Source organism: Lytechinus pictus, chromosome 11 (assembly GCF_037042905.1).
Source record: "Lytechinus pictus isolate F3 Inbred chromosome 11, Lp3.0, whole genome shotgun sequence".
Classification (NCBI taxonomy): domain Eukaryota; kingdom Metazoa; phylum Echinodermata; class Echinoidea; order Temnopleuroida; family Toxopneustidae; genus Lytechinus; species Lytechinus pictus.
This window is the reverse complement of record NC_087255.1, coordinates 30,772,336-30,794,236: the sequence shown is the minus strand read 5'-3', so window position 1 is coordinate 30,794,236 and position 21,901 is coordinate 30,772,336. Positions and strand designations below refer to the sequence as shown.

The window sequence follows — 21,901 nt, the reverse complement described above, 5'->3', positions numbered from 1 at the left end:
TCTCAATAGATACAGATCTTGAATGAGATCGAACACTTGAATTAGGTCGAGCAACAACCCCCGCCAAACTTTTGTTTTTGAATGAATTTCATTGAGATTAATATACTTCATTAAGTTTTGTTGAGTACTTAAGATGGAAAATGTGTTAGATTTCGATGGTTTACCTTAGATCAATGTGATTAAAGGGACCCCTCCCCCCGGAAAGGGAAAAATTGAAAAGGAAATTCCCTAAAATCAAAGAAACAAATATTGACCCCACACACACACACACCCCCACACACGCATACACAAATAAAACGAATGAATAGAAAGGGAATAGTTTATAAACAACGGGTAGGCATATGGTAGGTAAAGTTGTAAAGTCATTGGTGGAATATATACCCCATGCACCCGACATCCAGCAACAATTATGTGCCCACTATATTCTAATAATTATCTAAAACACCACCCCTACCCCCCCCCCCTCTCAGCCGTAAGTCCCATCCACCATGTTCAGACTGGAAATATATTTTTCGTAACTATAAATTACTAATGTCGATAACTAGGCCTATAACTTTTACACTTACTTCTACCATGTCGACAACTCCTAACACTAAACCATTGGGGTTTTTTTCTACACGACTTACCTTCATCAGAAGTCTTTTAGCGTAGTATCATGCAACAATCATCCATTTTTATCATTAATTCACTGAAACAATATCCCATGAATCATCGTTGTGCTAGACTTTCTCTTCACTTTCTTCCTTTAGAGATAAGACTTCGGCTGATGTTTGACCCTTTTGTCAAATAGAACTGGGTGGTCTCTATATAAATCCTATCTCAAGACAGTTTTATCATTTTACATTCAGGGGCCGCGGAACGGTTTTCAAATTGGGGGGGGGGGCGGCTGACCATGCAAAAAATCACAATCATATGGTCATTTTTACGTTTTTGTACATGGTTTTGGAAAAAAGTGGGGGGCTGAAGCCCCCCCCCCCCCCCCCGCTTCCGCGGCCCCTGATATTGTAATTATTGCTTGAACTTTATCAATGGAATTTGAAATATAAAAAGAAATAAATTTCCCATAATCGTTCACATTATTTTTTTTTTAGTTCATAAGAATGAAATTCATTCTTTGATGATCATTTCAACGATATGTTACTTATTATTTTTGCATGTTTTTATTTTCCTTATTCTTTCACTATCTAATTCAACCAATATGAAACGAGTTTTTTCTACACACAGTCAATAACCTTCAAATAAATTAAATTATATATTCATGTATAATACAGTTTTGTTGTTCATATGCATGAATGCGTACAATTTTGCTTCGAACAATTTACAGTTTGGATATTCTTGGTTCAGAAAATGGTAGTAGGTTGTAGCATTAGACTAATTTCGACCATGCAGCAATTGCACAAAAATTCGGTTGTTGTTGTTTTTCAGGCCTAGTATATATGCTTTCTCTAATTTTTCAAGGAAACGATATTTGTAATACGTTCTTCAACGTTCTTTTTTTTAACACAGGAATGATCTCAGTATAGTCAAGGATGAATAAACAGCCTTCCATAAATAAATTCATATATTGCTATGGTAACTAGAAGTTTGTAAACAATTATTAATTGAACGTGAAAACATTGCCACCCTATAATGCTCCATTTTTTACTCCTTTTTTATGTCGCCTTGGAAACGTTTCGAAACCACACAAAGTTTGACAGTGTAAATTTAACCGATTTTGGAGAGTTAAAGTGACAAGGGGCTGACTAATAATCCACCACATCAGTGATTCCACTTCCCAGTTTAAGTCAATTTGTGTAATTTTGTCAACTTAGAATAGCTCATCATCAGATATTCACTATTCTATATATACCTTTTTGCATTCTCTTTTTCGTTTTCATTTCCTCTCTTCCCTTTTTTGCTTATTTCTTGTTCCTTCTTTTTTTCTCCATCGATCTTTTCCATTCTTCACCCTCATATTGTACTCGTTCTGATATTCATGTATTCTATCATGGACTTTCTTTCAAGTATTTGAATCTAAAATGTACTTCCATTTAACTATGTGAATAATCCATTTGTCATTGTTGCAATAAAGAACAAATAATTTGTCGTTAATAGTTCTTTAACATGGTCACTTGTCCAATCTATTTGTCAATTAACAATTCTAAAATTACCAAATAATCACGTAACGTCCTTGTATCGATTATTATGGAATCAATTCAATTCGGACTCAGAATTCATCACTTTGTGGTATTATCCTTTCTTTTTCATTCATGTAAATCCAGTCTTCCCATATCTTTTCAATTAAAAACCTAATTCATTTGCAGTGATAAAGTGACTGAGCTTTTCTTGATCAGGGGCGGTGCCACCTTCTATGGAAGGGATGGGGACATGGTCCAGGTTAATTTGCTTGCATTTTAATAATGATAATAAAAAGATCATTGTCAGTAGTAGTATAGCATTATCATGAAAACCTATAATCTATTTTCCTCCAGAATTCTTTTTTTTTCTTTCCAATAATAAAATTATCCTTTCCTTTTCTCTTCAATAAAAAAAACCAAAGGGTGGTCACCCCAATGCAAATGACAGACTTGATCACGTGACACTTGACACCGTCATACAGCCTTCTCACGTGAACTGATGACACGGGTTACACGTATATTTACCTTTGTTTATTTAACAATAAAACATCAGGTTCAGAGTCGAGCTATTTATATAGATTCAAGTCAAATAGATTTACTGGTCTTTCACGCCTATAAATGGCAAGTTAAGTTAAATTTTATTCCAGTTTGCTGTCGATAATTTATCCCCCCATATATCGTCTAAAGTTTTTTATTGGGAAAGGCGTGGAGCTGCAAGGTCTACGACAATTTTGCTCTACCAACTGAGTCATGATTAGAGCAGGGATTCGAACCCCGTAACTCTAATTTGCAGAAATTAAAAATAAATCCAGACGGACCGTAATAAGGGACCGATCGAATTCTGGATTTAGTTTGAATCCTACAGATTCATTTTTTAAATCTCAAAGTATTAGATATATCCCTCAAGTGTTTTTTAAGATTTAAACTAAATCCACAATTCGATTGATCCCTATAAATGCAGTCCATCTAGATTAATTTTAAATCCCTGCAATTTAGAGTGCGTATCATGGAACAATATTGAATGTTTCTTTCAAGCAGTGGAAGTATAATTTAATGTCTAGGCCTATATTGCGTTAATACTAAAGTTGTGTTAACTATTAACATGGACATGTCCCCACGCGCCCCCTTCCTCATCCTGGTTCCCCACCCGAATCTATAAACCCCACAAACAATACCCAATTTATACTAAAAATGACTATATTTGGAGAATAACAGATTGGTGGTATACCTCGTCATTGTCATTCTACTCAGAAATAAAAATCTTGTTGAATACAACTAAAGCAGTAAATAATACTTATTAACAAAATCATATCAAGCTCACGATTTCATCTAATCATGTTTACTAATTGTAGTTTGTTAAAGAGTGTTAATCCAATGAAAGTTATTATCCAGGATTTTGTTTTAGATGGGGGGCATTTTGTTCTCAAAATTTGATAAACAAAAATATATAAAGGGGAAAAGACACGAAAAGGAGAGTTTGCTTCGTGGCCGGTTCGTGGCAAACAGAAACCTTAACAAAAATATTGCTGACCTTTTTCAGTTGTTCGGCATCTTTGCATTCAACTGTGAGAAAATAAATCTAAAGAAGAAGAAAAAGCCTGCGATTTCAATTGTGTTTATACCCATTCGGATATACTTCTCTGGAACATTATTTTCTCTCCTTTTTCAGACCCGCGCGAATATTATACGTACCGAGTCTGTGAGCTGATCAATTTTTGTGAGAGACAAGCAGGTTCGCATCGTCTTGCGCTCATTCCGCGAAAGAAGTCCGTGAATGGAATTATTACCAGTAACACTGCATTCACATGCAGATACACAATGGTTCGTATAATTCTATTCTTTTACCTTTCCTTTCACTTTCTCCATGATACCGTCTGTGTTTAGTAAAGGAAAGACCCTTTGAGGTATTGTTGATATTATTTAAGTAAGGTTTGTACGAGTGTATTGCTTTTATTCGAGTTCTTTGGACCGTGCAACCGCGGAGAGGACAATAGAGCGAGCACACGAGAGTGCTCGGTTGGGGCGGCTCGGGCGAGGGAAGATTCGACGATCCGCAGGTTGCTTCGCAGCTACTTATATTCATTATTCTATATCTTTAAAAAGCATCTCTCAGCTGATAACCGCTTCTTGGTCCCAGTTTGATACCATCCTTAGGTATTCAAGCACCTCATCATCGGCCTCTAGGTTTTAATATCTGGATTATTACTCGTCTGACATCAACTAACCTTGGATTAATACGGAGACTATATCTGCAGACGATAACTCAAGTTTGGTCCCCTACTGGGCACCTAATCATTTTGGACGTGCTCTCTCTTCCCCATCTCCAATTAAGTGATACATAATTTGGATAGCTCAATTCTATTTGTCTTTATCTCTTCAGATTCGTCTTCGATTTAGCAGAGACCAGTCGGGCGACATGTCCAAGGGCAAGGGCTCGCCACACGTCGCCCAATGGGACAAGCAAAGTAAGTCGAAATCTACTTCCCCTTTAAACTCGACGTCCGTGCAAAGGTTTATTAATTCGATTAGTATATGTTTACGATTGTTTCTGGAAACAAAGTCCATGATGAATTTCAGAAGAGAGATAAACGTTGTTTGATGATCGAGTGTATAGCCTATTTATTAGATGCCTTGATAACAAACGCGGTGTGTTTGTGGGTGTGTGGTATTGGTCAGTATGTCCCGATTTAGAAATGATTTTAGCCATCACTATTTTTGTGTACCCATGAGTAATGATGTATATTGTGGGGAATTATTGTTCAACATTGTGGAGAACATCGATCATTGATCCATTTTCTATTCAGAATGACCCATCTATTCGTGTTTTAAACATAATGAACTAGATACGAAGTAATAGTTCAATGCACTTCGAGTTTGCATAATTTATTGGACACCAGATGGCAAACATTGCTATTTTTAAAAATGAAATAAAACTTGTTTTTATTTTGTTTTAAGTGTAAACTTGTACTAGTACGTTTAACGTATACTAGTATCACCACCTACAATATAAATATTTAACGTTATTCCATTCGGTACTCACAACGTTTTACTCACAATAAAACGCTTCTATCTCATCTTTTATAATTATTATTATGCCTTGATTATGGTTGGCAACACTTTCATGATTAAAAAAACGAATAGGGGTAATTCGTGACCATGATTATTATCTGCATTTAAATGGGTTTGTAACACAAAATGGTTATAAACGGATATCAAATATACATCGTAATAGTAAATATGTGACTTGATCTCACTTTCAATATATACGACATAATATTTATTGTTGACACCAATTACACCTCATGGTTTGTTTTCGGCCTATTCAACTTGGAAACCACGTTCTGAACAAAATTTTATCAAATATTAGTACATTCGTCGAACTGAAACGCTCTCTTTTTGTTCTGTACATAATATAAAAAGGTTAGTATTTCTTGTTTATTCCGAAGCTCACTGACTTGTAGCTTTACATGATTTTAATAATAATAATAATAATATCCAATTTTTAGAAAGCGCTTTTCCCAGAATGGCTCAAAGTGCGTTACAGCATATTATTACCCCGGTCATTGGATTCATTTCAATTCCGCACGAAAAGTGCACAATTTCCACTCCCTGGGGAGCATTCCTTGCATTCATCGCAGCCTCCTAAGTACACAATTCACCTTTAAAATGTATTTGGAGTTAGAAGCCCCCTTTTTTTATTTTACCTCCCGCATGTAAACGCACTCTGACTTCCGAAGCAATATGTTGTGTACCTTTAATTGGTTCATATCGTAGCACACCCAGCAAAATGTGCTGGTCATGCTGGTGGGTTTCGAGGAACTATATCGAAGGACACCGACTTGTCCCTTTAAATATACTTTTTAATCCCGGATTCTTTAAACCGCGGTAAATCCTGCATGCCATGGTAACGAGTAATCTTGTTTAACCTCCCGATAACTAAATAGTGAAGCCAGAGAAAGTTATATTGTCTTTACTTGTTTTTGCTATTTTTGTCATCCGGTGTTCGGGTTTCCAAACGGTGCCTGCTTTCCGGTTGAAATAGGAATAATGTATAAGAGCTTGTATAACTCCGGACACACACAATACAAGTGAATGGAAATGATATCGAAATGAGTTGTATATTTTTTCAGTTATTGGTTGATTTGGAATACGTTTCGCAGTGTGACAGAATATAGATTCCCTTTACATTTAGATCAACCGAATCAATGGTATTATGCATACATGCTTCAATTTTGCTTGCATGGGATTCATCGAATCATTGTTTAACTTTCCAAGCAAAATATGTCCCATTTTGACGTGCAACTGAGGTGTCAAGAACAATAATAAGGGGTGTTCAAGGATGACCACACCTTCGGGCGTTAAAATACACCATGGGATTTTAATATAACACCAACAAATCAAAATAACATACACAGTGTGGTATATGTGGAGGAGCCGTGGTGTAGTGGTTCTGACTCTCGCCTTGTAAACAGATGGTCGTGTGTTCGAATCCCACCGCGGTCTGGCGTTCTTTGGCAAGGCGTTAATCCACACTTTGCCACTCTCGACCCAGGTGCTAAATGGGTACCCGGTAGGATGTGAAAGTCATTGTAGCTTGTCCAGTACTGTGTGCGCCTCACCGGCGACTGACTGGAATACTACCCAGGGAGTGGAGGATGTGCACACATTGTGTGCGGGAATGACTGATTGAATCCGATGACCGGGGTAATAATAATTTTCTGTAAAGCGCTTAGACACGTTGTTCCGATGTATTAAGCGCTATATTAAAAAACGGATTATTATTATTATTGAGTGTTGAACGAACACCGTGAATTTAACGCTGGTGTTAATGTTTGATGTGGTGGTCTGAAAACACTGGTGGTGTATAGTTGTAACACAATTATTATAGTGCAGTGTTCATTTACCATTCCCGCCATGATCATGATGAACAAAATGCAGAATAAATTTGTGAAAGTGTATTGATTGTTTCAATCAATGCACATGAGCATATTCGATACGCTATTAGCAGCGATCTGTTACTGTTCTAAATTACATACCCATTGTTTTTCTTTGGAGTGAATTCCCTCTTCCCCTAATCATATTTGGACTTACTTGGCATTCAGATGTTTGAAGATGCAGTTGATAATTCTAATCTACATAGATCATAAACTGTATCTGATTCAAATCAGAATGATTGGCATGAGTGATAGTGGTATCGTGTGATAGCAGTTTGTCAACTAAAGAGGCTGTTCTGACGAAACAAAACTGGAAATAATGAATGAATAATTAAGTCGTATGTAATTTAAGAGCAGCTTCATGAAAGGACCCCGATGCATAGCCATAATAGTAAAAGTAATAGCATATTAGGCCTATATATTTGGAAGGAGTAGTTCTACATGTACATGATAAATGGAGGAAATACACGATATGTAGTCATGATAGTAGCAAAGACAGCAAGCAGAAATGTCATAGTAAGATTGGTGTTAAAAGATATAAGTTGAAACTGAAACTTGAATGTGGAATCCTGTGTGAATGATTGTAAAATTGTGTCAAGTATATAAATAACGAAAACCGAACTTTCACTAAACTGTATATTATCAGATTATACTTCTCACATTATGCAGAAGAAAAAAAAATCAAACTCGTCGTGACTCACAATGATGGTAATAATCATTCTACGTCGCCTGTGTCATTAATTTGTGGAAATTTCTCCTCCGACAAGATCCTGGCTAGATGCATTTTGTTTTTACACTCTTAGAAAATATTCCACTAAATACAAATTACCGGTTCAATCCGCCACATTGAACCCAGTGTCCTAGTTATATATAGCTTTCTCTGTTGAATGTCAGCCTATGTTATGACAGGGAAAGAGCGTGGTGAAAATATTATTTATAGTTTTAATACATAAGCCGTATAAGGTGTCCCACAGGGAACTAAACTCGACCCATTATTGTTCTTTAATATGTTTTAAATCCCAAAGTATTGAAATTAAAATCTTCAAGATAATATTGAACTTCAAATAAATGAATAACTATAAAAACAATAAAACAATCAGAACTCTTATCGCCCCAAAATACATCCTGGTCATATCCACCTACATGTACACCCCGGATAATTATGATAGACGCTATAAAACAAGACAAATAACCTCATATTATCCATCTCTCTGTGCTATCATTAGGCCTATATAAACAAAATTCATTTCGCCTATTCGTATATTTTATGCCGAATTTATTTGTGAAATTTTTCATCGAGGACACTATCAGATATTTCATAACACCCTATAAAATTCGAATGTCCTTGGATACATGTAGTTTATGGAGATAACTTTTTAGCAGCCTCCTCCATTTCCAACCTGATATGTAATAATCTTGAATATAATTTTTGTAAAGGAATACTTGAAATATGTTTTGTTATTTATATGTTAAAATGTACAAAATAAACTGTAATTGTTGAAAATGGAAATAAACGAAATGAAACGAAATGAAACGAAACTTATTCCATGAAATTTGATTGAACCAGGACGTTTAAGTCAAGTCTACTCTATGTGAGTCAGGATTTCATTATCAGGGAACATTTTTTTAAGCAATTCTAAAATTGTTATTATATACTACAATAGACGCATTCACCTATTCACCAATAGATGATAGTTTTAACATTACGTTTTAAAGGGGAGAGATACTTCTCACAAATATGACAAAAAGGGGGTCTGTTTTGGGTTTGAGGACACGCCCCCTTCCCAAATCCATGCCTTGAATGAATGATCATATTCTGTACTGATTCATCGTATGCATGATAATAGAAAAGGTAATGAAAGTAAACCAAATTAACGGGTTTCGTGAATTTGGTCTTAATTACATGATCATGATTGTTGTATATGAATAAATGCGACTGATACGCCACAGAAACTTCTTTCTTTCTGACACAAAATATGAACAAATTTTAAAATGCACCTTGCTTTATACTACTTATATATCATCTGTTAAAATATCATTTTCGTTTGGGAATTAAAGAAATGATTATTAATTACTTTGACCAGATAAATTTTGGAATTATAGTAATCGGGGCCGTTCCTTTTCATTTATTTTTTTCAAAATATATTTGTCATCTAGGGGAAAGACAATAGCTGTTCCATTTTACATAATTATTGCACAACCAGTACTGTGTAATATCTGTTATTTTTGTATATGCACAGGCCTTTATGAATTTTACCTTTTTGCTTATCAACTATGGAATATTTGTATGACCATAGAGCTATAGCTCCATGGTATGACAAACAAACGGGGTTAAGGACCGGGTGGTAATTACTACCACTTGAATCTGATTTGAACTTTAATACTGGCGCATAATCAAAGGAGTCACCCTCCTTCCTCTCTCTTTCTCTCTCTCTCTTCTGCCTGTCTGCCCCCCCCCTTCTCTCCCTCTCCACCATGTACATCTTCCACTGACGTCTACAAAGACTAACAAAATAATGCAGTATAATCATTATACTATGTAATTATGTTGCTTTTGGGGATCCAGATAAGCTGTATATCTTTCACGACTGTAATGTTATATCATATTCACTGCTTGCGATTTTAAAGGGGAATCCAACCCAAATAAAAACTTGTTTTTATAAGAAAAAGAAAAATCAGACAAGTTGAAAGGTGAAAGTTTGAACAATATTGGACAAACAACAAGAAAGTTATGAATTTTTAAAAGTTGTAAATATTGGTAATCACTATACCCATGGAGACTTCAAATTGGCCGCATATGGGATGTCATAGTGATGTAAGGCAATGACTACTCTTCCATGTACTCCCAATACATATTATGGCTAAAATATAATTTTTTCCAAAAGTTTTATTTCAAATTATATTTTTCTTTCATGAGGACATAAAACAATATACTACCTGGGTTATAATTATTTAGATTTCTGCCCCAGGGGAATGGGTACTTAGGAGAAAACCACAAATCCCTGATATTAAAGTAGTCATATTTCTTTAATGCATGATTTATTTTGTTTGTATGGTTTATGATTATGTTGTATTATTATTGTATTCAATGTAATTTTTTGTAAAGCGCTATGGTACAAACGTGAATAGCGTTTCTTAAATACAAGTATTATTAATAAAGTACATGACCTAAGGGAAAGTTTTCCTTGCCCCTTGTCATAATTTACTTACCCAGTTGCCAATTTGAAATCTACATAGTATTAGTGATCTAAATTTTAAAGCAGCTATAACTTTCTTATTGCTTGTCCGATTTCTTTCAAACTTTCACCACTCTGTTTAATTTATTTTTCTCCTTCCCAATACAACATTTAATGGCCAAGGCTGGATCTCCTTTAAATAATATACTTGTTGGATAGTAAATACTTGATCAGTTCATAGAATTGTGAATGGAAAAAGATGTGTCCTCTCTTGCTTTTGAATATTTTCTTAATCCTTTTTTTGCTATGCTTTACATCTGCCTTCAATATCTTCAGTTCATAAGTACATGTACATAATTTTAATAAATATTACTATAGTAGTTAGGGATGATCAACTAAGTAGTAGTGAAGAAGTAATACATATATGATTTTCATTAGCGAATCATAAATGCTATATGTTATACAGGTAATTACAACCACCGTCAGACTAATATGCTTCGATCATCAGAACATTAAAAGACGACGTGCATGCAAGCAGCGCTAGCAAAATGCATACTGCACCTCTCTTCCCGCCAAGATAATCGCTCTAAATTACCAGTTTGCATATTGAATATTTTCCAATCAAGATGCCAACCAAATATAGAGCGACTATAAGATGCATTATGTATCCCCTAGGCTTATATCAATCAAATCTATTCTAAAAATAGAGTTCCTCATCTCCCAGGCACCCTGAGACGATCTTATTATTCATGGAATAACAGTGGTTATGGCATGGGATGATCTTTGTGTTTCAATGAGGGAAATAAGCAGGAAATAATACATGTCGAGCGAGTTCGGTTTCAGTTTTTAGACTATTTTTAGGCCCAAAACGGAAACGTTCTTGGAGTTGATTATACCTACCCTTGATGTTTATTTCTATGTATACCCATTTAACATGGTTTGGCAAATTATACCAGAGAGCTAAGTTCGTGGAATTATAGACGCACGTACGCACTTCTTGGTTCAATATTAGAAAGGAGCATAAACTGATAAACGACATCAGAAGTATAGGTCTAGTCAAGAACAATTACCCAAGTCCATCTCTTGGCCAAATTTGCCCGTATTCTCAAGTAGGGTTTCACTTAATACTGTGCTAAAAATATGAGCAACCGAAATGTCAAAATATTGCGTATATTGAATGTTTCTTCTGTTTACTTGAGCTTCTTTGCTAATTCTTTAATGGTGAAGACAACTAATTCATTATCCTCCCCAAACAGTTAAGAATGATTTGAGAGTCGAGTGAGCTAGTAAATTGAATATCTGCTGTTTGAGATTTGAGTCACAATTGGCTGTCCATAGTTTAACTACAGTTATAGACCGGAGATTTAACCCTAAAAAGACTGGGCTATTTCGACGCCCAAGGAGACGGGGGGGGGGCTGATTCAGCCCCCCCCCCAAAAAAAGATCTCGGCCGTCAAAGACACGATCGCGACGAAAATTGACACGCACGTTACCCATAGTATAATGTACAAAACTGTGAGATCAAATTCTGCGAAGTCTCATTGCTAATCAATTATGCTAACTTATGAGTAAAAAAAAAAAAAATTGCTCTAATTAAATAAATAAAGCCCTAAAATGCTAATTTTTGGTTCACAGACACTTCATAAGAATCCGATCAAATGTAATGTGAAAAATTTCAACAGCCCATTAATTTTCTTATGTATTTTATTGTTTTCTAAATTTCTTATGTATTTCCTTTTTTTTTTAAATTTACTTTTTTTTAAAATGTTTTTTCAATGGAAATTGTCGGGCACTTTAATTGATGAGATTAATTCATTTAATTCAGTAAAAGAAAAAATAATGAAACATTTATGATTTTTGGCTAAAAACACTATTTGCATTGGATTTGTACACGAATTCACGTTTTTGAGCAATTTGGGGGTCTGCATGCACTTACGAAATGTTGCATTATTTCTAAACCGCCGCGTACCCGGGGGTCGCAATTTTGGTCTCAAAAGACTTGAAAGTAAAAAGTCAGCGAACGACGCGGTCAAAAAATGTTGCTCAGCTGATTTATCGCGAAAAATGTCGAGGGGGGGGGGGTGAATCAGCCCCCAGTCTTATTAGGGTTAAACCTGACTTTAAAATACGGGCCATCATGGTTTAAAATAAGATTTTGTTGCTTTTCCATAAACCCATCTTGTATGTCACGGAATTCCATAAAAAGTGTCCCAAAAGAAGGAAAATTATCATTATATAGATATACTTAATAATCATCATGGACTTGGCTCACACGCTTAATCATATACTCTTTTTATTTTCTATGATTTCAAAATGCATTGGATTTACTCTTGGGAAAGTACAACTGGGAAAGTTTTTATTTATATTGTTAAAACAAATTTCTCCTAAAAATGAAATCTGTCCTCGGGCGTTGTTTGTGTTTTTTTATTGATATATTATAAAATCAAAGCTTGATTTAATATAGGCCTATGCAAACTATTATGCAGGATCAGTTCACCTAAATTCATTTCAAGAACGTCTAGCTGCCTGTTGCATTGGCATGATGTGAGGAAACCTTTGTCACCATTTTCTACCAGAATTAAATGCAGACACACTTCCCTGTGCTTGCGGTTTATATAATTCATATTTTCATCTCAAAACCACTCCGTTTATCAAGAATAATCCAAGGTAACTCTTTATTTCGGTATCTCGTTATTAGTCGCACACGCCAGATAGCTGCGGTCTCATTTTGAAAAGTTCGATCGAGAATAAAACCCCGAGATATAAATAGGTCTATATATGAAAGCAAGATGATGGATATGAATATAATCATCTGTGTCAGTTTCATGAGCCAACTTGACTTATGCTTTATATTCTATTTGGCTTTGAGGACGAACCATTCCTTGGTGATTTTATTGTCTTTATTGTTTGTTTGTTTGTTTCTGTTTTGTGTGTGGGTGATCTTGTGTGGGATGTGCGCAGGTGAGTGGAGGGAGTATGTACTATTGATCCCTTCGTAGTGTGAAATTTTCGTAAATGTTATGGCGCTTTATACTGGTGTACAGATAGGGGGATTGGGGACCCCAAAACAAATTCACAACTAAGGAAAAAAGAGAAAAGGAAATGAAAGTGGTAAAATTTGATATAATTTTCTGACCCCCCCCCCCCCGAATCACTTGTTCTAATATATATGTGAGTTCGTGTGTGTGGGAGGGGGTGTACGTCTTCCCATACCCCTCCAAGAAACCCACTTCAAAATGTGATGAAGATTGATGTAGTTTATTTCGGATTGCTAAACCACATTCGATTCTTATCAAGCTTATTAGGATGATGTAAAGGAGAAACTGCTCTTCCAATTTCTCTTCTCGTCCCATCATCTGGCAGTTTATTTGCTTCTTGTCGCATGCCTGTTTTATCGTTAGATCTCACGTCCTTCGTCATTCTTATAACAATAATAATATTTCTATGCAAATGATTTTGTAGATTTTCGCGAGGACTTCCTTTTCGCTAGTTGCTTTGAAATATTGCTTCCAATTTCATCGACTTCTTTTATAAACGTGTTCCTCCTCTAAACAACTGAATAGATACTCTACATTTTGATAAAAATGCACAAGTAAGATTTTGGTTCAGGCAGCTAGCAAGCATTCATGCAAGTTCCTTTCTCTCAGTCGAACCCTAAATATCATTTCCTACAAAATGCTAAACATGATTTGAGGAAACACTTTCACAAAATATAAGTTTTGATTTTAATATTGAAGCATATATGCTTAGCAATATTTAAATGATACAATTTGCATGTTTTATCTTATATCATTTAATGATATTCTATTCTTTCTCAAATTAAGACAATTTGTAAAGTATTTTTTCTCCATCTCTTATTCATTGTACTTAATTGGGCATTAATGTCAATCATTTAACATTACCTTAATTACATACTTGATTGCTATCCTTGATGGATTGAAAAAAGATATTACTTTCATATGCCTTGGTTCTTATTAAGGAATGGCGTTATAAGCCTATATTGTAATAGTACAATGAATGAATATAGGTGCCGTAACACAATTGCCAGTTTTTAAGACTGTTATGTTTGCGAATGGTCTCTATTTTGGATTGCATTGGCACGTTAATTATGCTTCAAATTGAAAGCCAAATAAAAGCGAGTAAATACAATTGACGTAATCTGTTTAACCAAGCTCTAGCCCTAGAAAATACTATTATTCCCCCCGACTGATAAGTGGATTTTCCCAAGAATCCCTTTTCTAAACACCTTTATAGAGATTCGTCATACCCTTTGTATGTGCCATTCAGAACGGTGTAAAATATAGACAGGCATGATAAAATTGTCAAGAAATCTAGGGTTTAAATTGAGAATTAGATTTAGGGAGTTACTCGACGATGAAATAGGTGGCCGGTAATTGTGGAGGGCGGGTCAAGCGCACCTCACAATTTCAGTAATACAATTGGTCTCTTAAAACATTATGAATAGGTATATTATTTTATGAAGGGCATTTATTTAAGACGTATGACTGGGTTGTTATAGGCCTCCCGTAAAACCCATGAGATAGATCAGAGTGATACTTAATCAACATAATTAAGATAAAAGAAAAAAAATCTTGTCATCAATATTGTTATTATTAAAGTACTATTATCATTATCATTTTATTAGCATATTTATCATTATTTGTATTATTATCATCATTATTGTTTTTAACATTACCATCGATACCTTTGTCATTATTGTTGTGTTTGTTAGTTTCATTGTCTTACATTGCACTGGACCCATGGAAGACCAGCAGCAACAATTATAGTTGCAGCTGAATATGGGCTACCAGTCGTATATACTTGTATATACTGTATATTTTTATTTGTAAAATTGTATTATATTTTTAATCTTACGGAAATAAAAAAACAGCAACAACAACCCATTTCATGAACACGATGAAGATGCTACAGTATGAATCGTGCACAGTAAAAACGCTTTCATTTTTTTTAATGCAAAGCTGTTTACTGCAATGAACCTTACAGTAGGTGTTTCAACTTATTTAAAACTAAACTGAAATCCCACCTCTTTCAAGAGAGTTTTTAATAAATAAGTAAATTTTTTTGTTATGTATTTTGTAGAAATAATTAATCTTTACTTATTTTTCTTCGATTGATTTAGCGAACTTAAATTTACTTCTAAAATTTTTGCGTATCCTGTTAATAATTGTTTTTCTGCTTATATGTTATGTATTGTAATGCGCAGTTGAGTATATCCGAATAGAAATTGCGCAATATAAATTTACAATTATTAATATTACAATTATTATTAAAACGATTTGTGTTTAAATCCTAAACAACTATTTTAATGTAAATGTTCATAATGGTAGACAGTGTTGTATAAAACTTTAAACAGCGTTTTTACTGCGTGTAGTATAATAATACGAAACAATGAGTTCCCGTCAAGGGAGTTTCCCGTAGTTTTATATATTAGGTGGTAAGAACAATAATCCCGAGCTATCAGATACCTTTCAAAATGTTCCCTGGTTTATGGCAGGATCAGCATATGCAAAATATATAAGCATCAATATGAATTTAGAGTAGGTCTGTATATATATTTCCTGTTTTGGCATTTGGATTCCTCGCATACGCTGATCGTGGGTGTAGGGGGTTGTATGGTCTTTATCATACGAGAAACATTGGGGAGAAATTTAGTTGTTTTGTCGCTGGGGGCACTAGCGTACCTACGGGGGGGGGCAGAGAGGGCAGTCTGCCCCCCTGAAGAGCCACAACCCATGCAAAGGACGTATCCCTGCCCCCCCCCCCCTGACGAGCTTGAAGACCTTTATTGCCCCCCTGACGAGCTTGAAGACCCTTTTTTTTTTTTTTTTTTTTTTTTTTGCTTGTCAAATTTTTTTCTGGTACGAAATCCTTCATTTGTGATTGAAGACCTTTTTTTTTTTTTTTTTTTTTTTTTTGGCTTGTCATTTTTTTTGGCGGACGGTTTTGCCCCCCCCCCCCTGTGAAAAATCCCAGGTACGCCACTGGCTGGGGGCAATTGTATTACTACTCCCTGCTTTAATGGGGATCATTATACAACCCGTAATGATACACTTTGATTAGAGGGTCGTTATCTGCATGGTTATTGTCTCTGGTACACTATTAAGATGATGATGGTAAGTAGACTTCAATCACGGACCTCCGTTTCTCAATGTTGGGCAGGTTTAGAAAGTTGACAGGTCAGGGATAATGGAGAGGCGGTTATAGGACCAAAGTAACCTGGATATGGGGACTCTGATTCATTTGTAGCTCAATCATCCGTTCAAGATACCCTTTCTATTCCTCTTCCTCCTCCCATTTACCCCTCCCTCCCACCTTCCCTCATTACCGCCTCTTCCTTCCCTCGCCCTTTCTCCCGTCCTCCGCCCTTCAGCTTTTGTCTCTGCCGTATCCTATACCCGTGTCCCTTTCTCCCACTCCCTCATAAACTCCTGCATCCTCTTCACAATCCCCTTCCCCTTTCCTTCCTTTTAGCATCCTCCTCTATCTTTTATTTTTTTATGTTCTCCCCCCCCCCCCTCACCTACATCGCATCCACCTCTTTTCCTCATCGTTCGCTCCTCCTCTCCTTTTTGTCAGATTCCTTTCTCTATTTCATCACCCTGTCATCCTTTTATCCTATTTTCTGTCCCCATCTTTTCCCCTCCGTTCCCATCATGACCACCATCACCACCATCATCATGATCGTCATCATCACTATCACCACCAACGCCACCACCATCATCACCATCATCATCACCGTCATCATCATCATCATCACCGTTATCATCATCATCGTCGTCGTTATCATTATCATCACCGTTATCATCGTTATCATCATCATTATTATGTCAAGTCATCATCATTATTACTTTAAACTAAAATTAAAACATAAAATTATTATCCTTTTTTTATTAAAAAAATCTGACACAAGTCCTTCTCAGATGTGCTCATTATTGTGTCTATCCTCTCCTCTATTTTCTCCTCTCCAGTCCGCTTATCCGCCTTCCTACCGGTTATTTGTTTAACGGCATCAATCACATTTTTCGTGCATTATATTCTTTCCAGGTTATTTTATATATTTTTTCTCCTCTTATACACATCATTGAATCCAGTTTGCTTGAGTCCACGACGGCATGTGTTCTATCTACGTACAGCAGCACCCACCCATCTACTCAGGGCATTCTCCCCCTTTTTCCCTTTTTTTTTCTTCTCAAGTTTTTCTGGGGGGGGGGGGTGGGAAGGGTAGATATTTTTAGGACGGGTTGTTTTGTCCTTCACCAAACTGTATATTTTTTATTACTTTGTATTTATTTTGTGAGTATTTCCCTCTCATTTATTCATTCTTTTCTCATTTGATTATCTGTATTTATACTTTGTTATTTTGTTATTTGTTGTGTTATCTATTTCTTGAGGGGCCCACATTGTACAAGCATTGCTTTTTAGTGGGTCCCTCCATTTCCATCTTAATTTAATTTCTATTGAAAAATAGTATATATATTTAAAACCTACAATGTGTTGCCCAAATCGTCTAAGTGTTTTTTTTTTCACTACATATGTATAATTAATTTTGTTTGCAACGGATACAAATATTTATGTTTTATATATGGTATACAATTTGTTTTTGTTTGATGGAAGTGAAATAAATGAATTTGAATTTGAATTATCATCATCATCGTCGTCATCATCATCATCACCATCATCATTATCATCATCGTCGTCATCATCATCGCCGTCGTGGTTATCATCATCATCACCATCATCATCATCATCACTCCCCCTGATCACCATCCTCTTATATACCCCCATCCCCCGCTCCCATTCCTCCCTCATCCTCCCAATCGTTCTCTTCTCATCCATACCCTTCTATTCTCGCTGCTGGAAATCGAACCAAAACGTCGATTGCGGTAAGAGGAATCCAGCTTGCTTTTGATTGATGTTAATCAGTCACCAAGAGAGGAAAAGAGAGGAGAGATGGTTCAGAGATGAGTCGGGTGTCGAAAGGAAATAAATTCCAGCATCTCTTCCCCCTTCTTTCTCCGAATCAGAGCAAGGAGAAGATCGTATTCACGTCATCTAGAGTGAGCCGAGATAAAACAGATATACTATTTCAACACAGGCGCTTGCTTCTGTATTCTTCAATTCCAGCAAAGACAAAAACGAAATGTTTCCATGCTGTACACAAATAAACTGACACCGCGGTAACAGCACCGCGTAACATTGCACATGAGATACACACTCTAACGCCGGTGTTAATCTTGGGTGCGTTTATCCGCCACTTTTTTACCCTAGAATCATGATCTGAATCATGATTCAAATCATGATTCTGCAGAATCACGATTGCGTTTAGTCGAAATTGAATATAATCATGATTAGAATCACAAACATGAAACACGAAAAAAGGGGCGTTTGGAAAGACGTTTCTGCAGAATCACGTACGAAAATGTTCGAATAAACGATATCGTGATTTGAATCATGATTATATAACCTCTCTGTGTCGGGCTACTTTCGGTTTGACTCTTGCCAAGCTCAAGGCTCTCTATATGCTCATTGTATGTACATGATTATGTACTATGCATGCATTTCTTGTCATGTTCAAGTTCTGTGTTGGTCATCGCATCGTCCACTACTTTTCATTTTTTGGTCATGTCTTCAACTTCAAGTTCTAGTAAATGAATTAACTGGACAGACAATGATCTCAGTTGTTGTTGAGTATAGAGTGTCAATATTAAATTGGATCTACGCTGAAATTCACTTCCGAACACCATTTTGGATAAACTAACAAGATGAATAGAAGCATATGGACCCTATATGATAGAAGTAAACAAAATTAGGTATAGACTGAATTCTGGAAGCAAAAGATTTTCGAGAGCCGAAACACGTGCGAAAAACTTCCTCTGTCAAACTGCGCACTAGTGATGCGCACTGGATTGGCCCCGAATCTGAGGAGAAACAGCATTGGAATGAAGGTCGTCTAAACGCTGATTCTGTGATATCGTGATTCATGTTTGTGTTTTGAATCATGATTCAAATCATGATTCAAATCATGATTCTGGCTTGAGGTCGCATAAACGCAGCCTATGTACTACGCATGCATTTCTTGTCATGTTCAAGTTCTGTGTAGGTCATCGCATCGTCCACTACATTTTATTTTTTGGTCATGTCTTCAACTTCAAGTTCTAGTAAATGAATTAACTGGACAGACAATGATCTCAGTTGTTGTTGAGTATACAGTATCAATATTAAATGGGATCTACGCTGAAATTCACTTCCGAACACCATTTTGGATAAACTAACAAGATGAATAGAAGCATATGGACCCTATATGATAGAAGTAAACAAAATGAGGTACAGACTGAATCCTGGAAGCAAAAGATTTTTCGAGAGCCGAAACACGTGCGAAAAACTTCCTCTGTCAAACTGCGCACTAGTGATGTGCACTGGATTGGCCCGAATCTGAGGAGAAACAGCTTTGGAATGAAGGTCGTCTAAACGCTGATTCTGTGATATTGTGATTCATGTTTGTGTTTTGAATCATGATTCAAATCATGATTCAAATCATGATTCTGGCTTGAGGTCGCATAAACGCAGCCTAACATACAACCCGGTTTCTATATAGGTGAACACCAGAGGTGTTAAAACAGCACCAGTTCGGCTTTGAGATAACACCAGATAGGCGTTTGAACATCACCTGTCAGTTTTAGAACAACATCAGTTTGATTCTAAACTGGTGTCGTTTCAACACTTCTCTGGTGCTTTCTAATGTAGATACCTGGTGGGTGTTTCATAAAGCTGTTCGTAAGTTAAGAGCGACTTTAAGAACGACTGGTTATCCTTTCTTGTGGCAAATGTATATTCATTGGCGATGGTTTAGCGCGTAAGAAAGGTTCACCAGTCGTTCTTAAAGTCGCTCTTATCTTACGAACAGCTTTATGAAACGGCCGCCAGGTTGGTATCAAATTGTCATCGGGATGTTTTTTTTTTTTTTGGGGGGGGGGGAGCACACAAATTCATACGAGTTAAAGAAGAACTCCCCTTTAATTACTGGAGATGACTGTACACGCCATCCTCTTTATCAATTATGTATTGGTTAACACCATGCTCCTTAAAGGGGTACTCAAGGCTGGATTTGAACAGATAAAGAAAGATCAGACAATCCCAACACTGATAATTTCATCAAAATCTGACAAGGAGTAATAACATTATGATTTTTTTAATATTTACATAATTTCGGTAAAATTAGACATACAAGGCTGGGGACTGTGTCTAAGAACAGAATCAATGTTTCGCGAACACTATTCTCAGAGTGTTACATTACGGTTTAAAAAAAGAGCAATTATAGAGTTAAAACGATCAAGGTGTTTGTAGGCTTTAAAATCTTGCCTCGGGTATTTTCTTCCATTTCGCTGTTTTCTGTTTGGATTGACTGAAAATAACTTTTCATTCAGCATGTAATGTTCAGGGGGGAATAGTATAAGTCGAACACTGCCATGATAGCCATGTGTTGTGACGTCTATGGGATTTCATTGACAATAGTTAACTTCAACGTTGCAATTTATTGTTCGCCATGTTCATGGTCCATTAGGGAAACGTGTTTTTTTTTATTTTTATATATATATAGAAAGATGTTATTGCACATTGTATGTTTGATGTCGTTTACTGAATGAGGGTTAACTTTCTTTGTTTTCAAATTTTGAAACAATGTTTGATTATTTTCAGTGATTCTGAAACAGAAAGTTTAAAAATATATCAAGTTATTTTTTTACTCAATTGACGGCTTGTTATGCATTCCTCTTCGTGGGGAATGCTACAGAATATATTTAGAGGAAGTCAACTCTTATATAGGTCATTTTTCCATGAAGGTAGAAAAATGGGAGAAATATACGAATGGAGGTTTGAGGAAAATCCATCAAAGAATAAAATATAATAAAATAGTTATCCGTGAATCGTTAAAGTTTTTATTTTGTGACGTCACATGCGAGCAGCTGCTCCATAATGTCATAATGAATACTATATTTCATGGTTCGTATTGACAGAATAAGTTTTTTTTTTCACATTTAACCGTGTTTAGAATAATTTGTCCTATAATATATTGCACGTGAGGCAAATTCGATTTCAATCTTCTGACAAAAATGTCATTTGATAAAATACATATTTTCGTTTACATTCCCTTTTTTTCCATTTCCCAGAGCATGAATCTTGCTAATTAGTAAAGATAAAGCATATTTTCTCCCTTGTTTTCTTCTCGCGTTTCCCATCCACTAACTATCTCCACTCCGTTACATACTCATCTAATGTAGATGTAGACTTTCTGGTTGTGCACCACCGAGTGACATAGTGCCCTAGATATCATACTGTGTGCAAATTAGTGACCCTACACGAAACCATTATGACATGATCACAGGCATTATTATGCATGTCTTTCTTGTAACTCTAGATTGGGGAGGTGAAGAATCGCTATAGATCTAAATCTCATATCAAGTTTTAGGATGAGGAACTGGAAGAAGCTAGTGAATACGTTGATTCTGAAGGGGTATTTCATTATGATGGTGATGATAATGATGATGGTCATTGCGATGATGATGTTGTTGTTGATGATGATAATGATGGTGATGATGATGATGATGATGATGATGATGATGATGATAGGGCATACTCCTGCTGAAAATGATGATGG

At 35.9% G+C, this 21,901-nt stretch overlaps 1 protein-coding gene across 1 annotated transcript in view; it reads left to right on the top strand.

Moving 5' to 3' along the window:
- The first annotated feature begins 4,155 nt into the window (after nucleotides 1-4,155).
- Nucleotides 4,156-21,901, top strand: part of LOC129272120 (cAMP-dependent protein kinase catalytic subunit 1-like) — a 127,432-nt gene continuing 109,686 nt past the window's right edge. The window contains exons 1-2 of the mRNA XM_064107088.1: nucleotides 4,156-4,174; nucleotides 4,498-4,582. Coding sequence (XP_063963158.1) covers nucleotides 4,534-4,582 — 49 coding nt within the window. The 5' untranslated portion in view covers nucleotides 4,156-4,174; nucleotides 4,498-4,533. The remainder of the gene's footprint in view (nucleotides 4,175-4,497; nucleotides 4,583-21,901) is intronic.